At 39.4% G+C, this 1896-nt stretch overlaps 1 protein-coding gene across 1 annotated transcript; it reads left to right on the forward strand.

Annotated features, from left to right (window-relative positions):
• The first annotated feature begins 220 nt into the window (after positions 1–220).
• On the forward strand, positions 221–751 carry LOC141619467 (uncharacterized). Its single transcript, XM_074436484.1, has one exon. The coding sequence runs from the start codon at positions 221–223 to the stop codon at positions 749–751; it is 531 nt and encodes a 176-aa protein (XP_074292585.1).
• Positions 752–1896: the final 1145 nt, after the last annotated feature.

Here is a 1896-nt window from a genome sequence, read left to right on the forward strand (position 1 = left end):
TGTGGTTTCGGGTACTTTTCGAACCAATTCTAAACCATCTTATGTTTTATTTGATTCGGGAGCAACCCATTCATTTATATCAAGTGACCATGTTAAAGTGTTGGAATTAGTGGACCCAGTAAAAATAAAATATGAAGTAACAATACCTTCTGGGGAGTCTATACATTGTACCAAAATATATAAAAATATAAATATTCTTATCGGGGAGGTTTTATTTTCCATGGACTTAATAGAATTTGCTTTGAGTGGTTTTGAGATTATCTTGGGGATGGATTGGTTGAGTAAAAATAGAGCCTTTATTGACTGTGATCAAAAGAAAGTGTCCTTGAAGGGACCAAAGGGGGTAAGAGTGTCTTATAGAGGATTTGTGGTGAAACCAAAGGTGGGACTTATATCAACAATTACACTGAAGTCGTGTTTGAGGAAGGGAGGAGAATTGATCTTGTGTCACGTGAGAGACTTGCGTAAGGAAGGGAAGGGTGCAGGAGAGATTCCAATGGTGAGTGAGTTTCAGGATGTGTTTCCAGATGAGATTACAGGTTTGCCGCCAAATAGAGATGTAGATTTTAATATTGAATTGAAACCTCGGACGGGTCCTATTTCTAAAGCAGTTTACAGGATGGGGCCTAAGGAGCTGGAGGAGTTGAAGAAGCAGTTGGAGGAATTGCTAGACAAGGGTTATGTGAGGTCAAGTGTATCACCCTGGGGTGCACCAGTTTTATTTGTTAAGAAGAAGGATGAGAGTATATGATTGTGTATAGATTACAGGGAATTGAATAATGTGACGATTAAGAATAGGTACCATATGCCTCGAATTGATGATTTATTTGATCAGCTGAGTGGAGCTGGAGTTTTCTCTAAGATTGTTTTGAGGTTGGGTTACCATCAGTTGAGAGTTAAGGAGGAGGATATTCCTAAGACTGCCTTTAGGACGAGGTATGGACATTATGAATTTGTGGTTATGCCTTTTGGTTTGACCAATGCACCTACAATACTTATGGATTTGATGAATATAGTGTTTAGTCCTTATCTTGATCAGTTTGTCGTCATCTTCATTGATGATATATTGGTGTATTCTAAGAATAAAGAGGAGAATGAGATGCATTTGAGAATTGTGTTGCAGACCTTGAGGGAGAATGACTTATATGCTAAATTGAGTAAATGTGAGTTTTGGTTGGATAAGGTAGTATTCTTGGGTCATGTGGTGTCGAAGGAGGGAGTGCCTGTTAATCCAGGTAAAATTGAGGTGGTGTCTAACTAGGAGAGGCCGAAAAACGTGGCTGACGTCAGAAGTTTTCTGGGGTTGGCTAGTTACTACATGAGATTTGTGAAGGACTTCTCTAAGATAGCTAAGCCTTTGACTGCTTTGACGAGGAAGGAGAGCAGGTTTAAGTGGGTTGAGAGTTGTGAAACAGCCTTTCTAACCTTAAAGGAGCGCTTGACCACAACTCCTATCTTTGCTTTACCTGAAGGGAGTGAGGATTTTTAGGTTATACTGATGCTTCAAAGAATGGGTTAATATGTGTGCTAATGCAAAGAGGGAAAGTGATAGCTTATGCTTCGAGACAGTTGAAACCATATGAAGAAAATTATCCGGCGCACGATCTGGAGCTGGGGACGGTCGTGTTTGCTCTTAAATTATGGAGGCATTATTTGTATGGAGCTACTTTCAAGGTATTTTCTGATCATAAGAGTCTTAAATACATTTATACTCAGAAAGAGCTTAATATGAAGTAGAGGAGATGGATAGAGCTGATTGGAGATTATGATATGGAGATAGTTTACCATGAAGGGAAGGCTAATGTGGTGGCAGATGCTTTAAGTAGGAAGTTTATTCATGCTTTATGTTCAGCTATGTCACGTGTGAAGTTGCAAGATGAGTTAGAGAAAATGGGG

Source organism: Silene latifolia, chromosome X (genome assembly GCF_048544455.1).
Source record: "Silene latifolia isolate original U9 population chromosome X, ASM4854445v1, whole genome shotgun sequence".
Classification (NCBI taxonomy): domain Eukaryota; kingdom Viridiplantae; phylum Streptophyta; class Magnoliopsida; order Caryophyllales; family Caryophyllaceae; genus Silene; species Silene latifolia.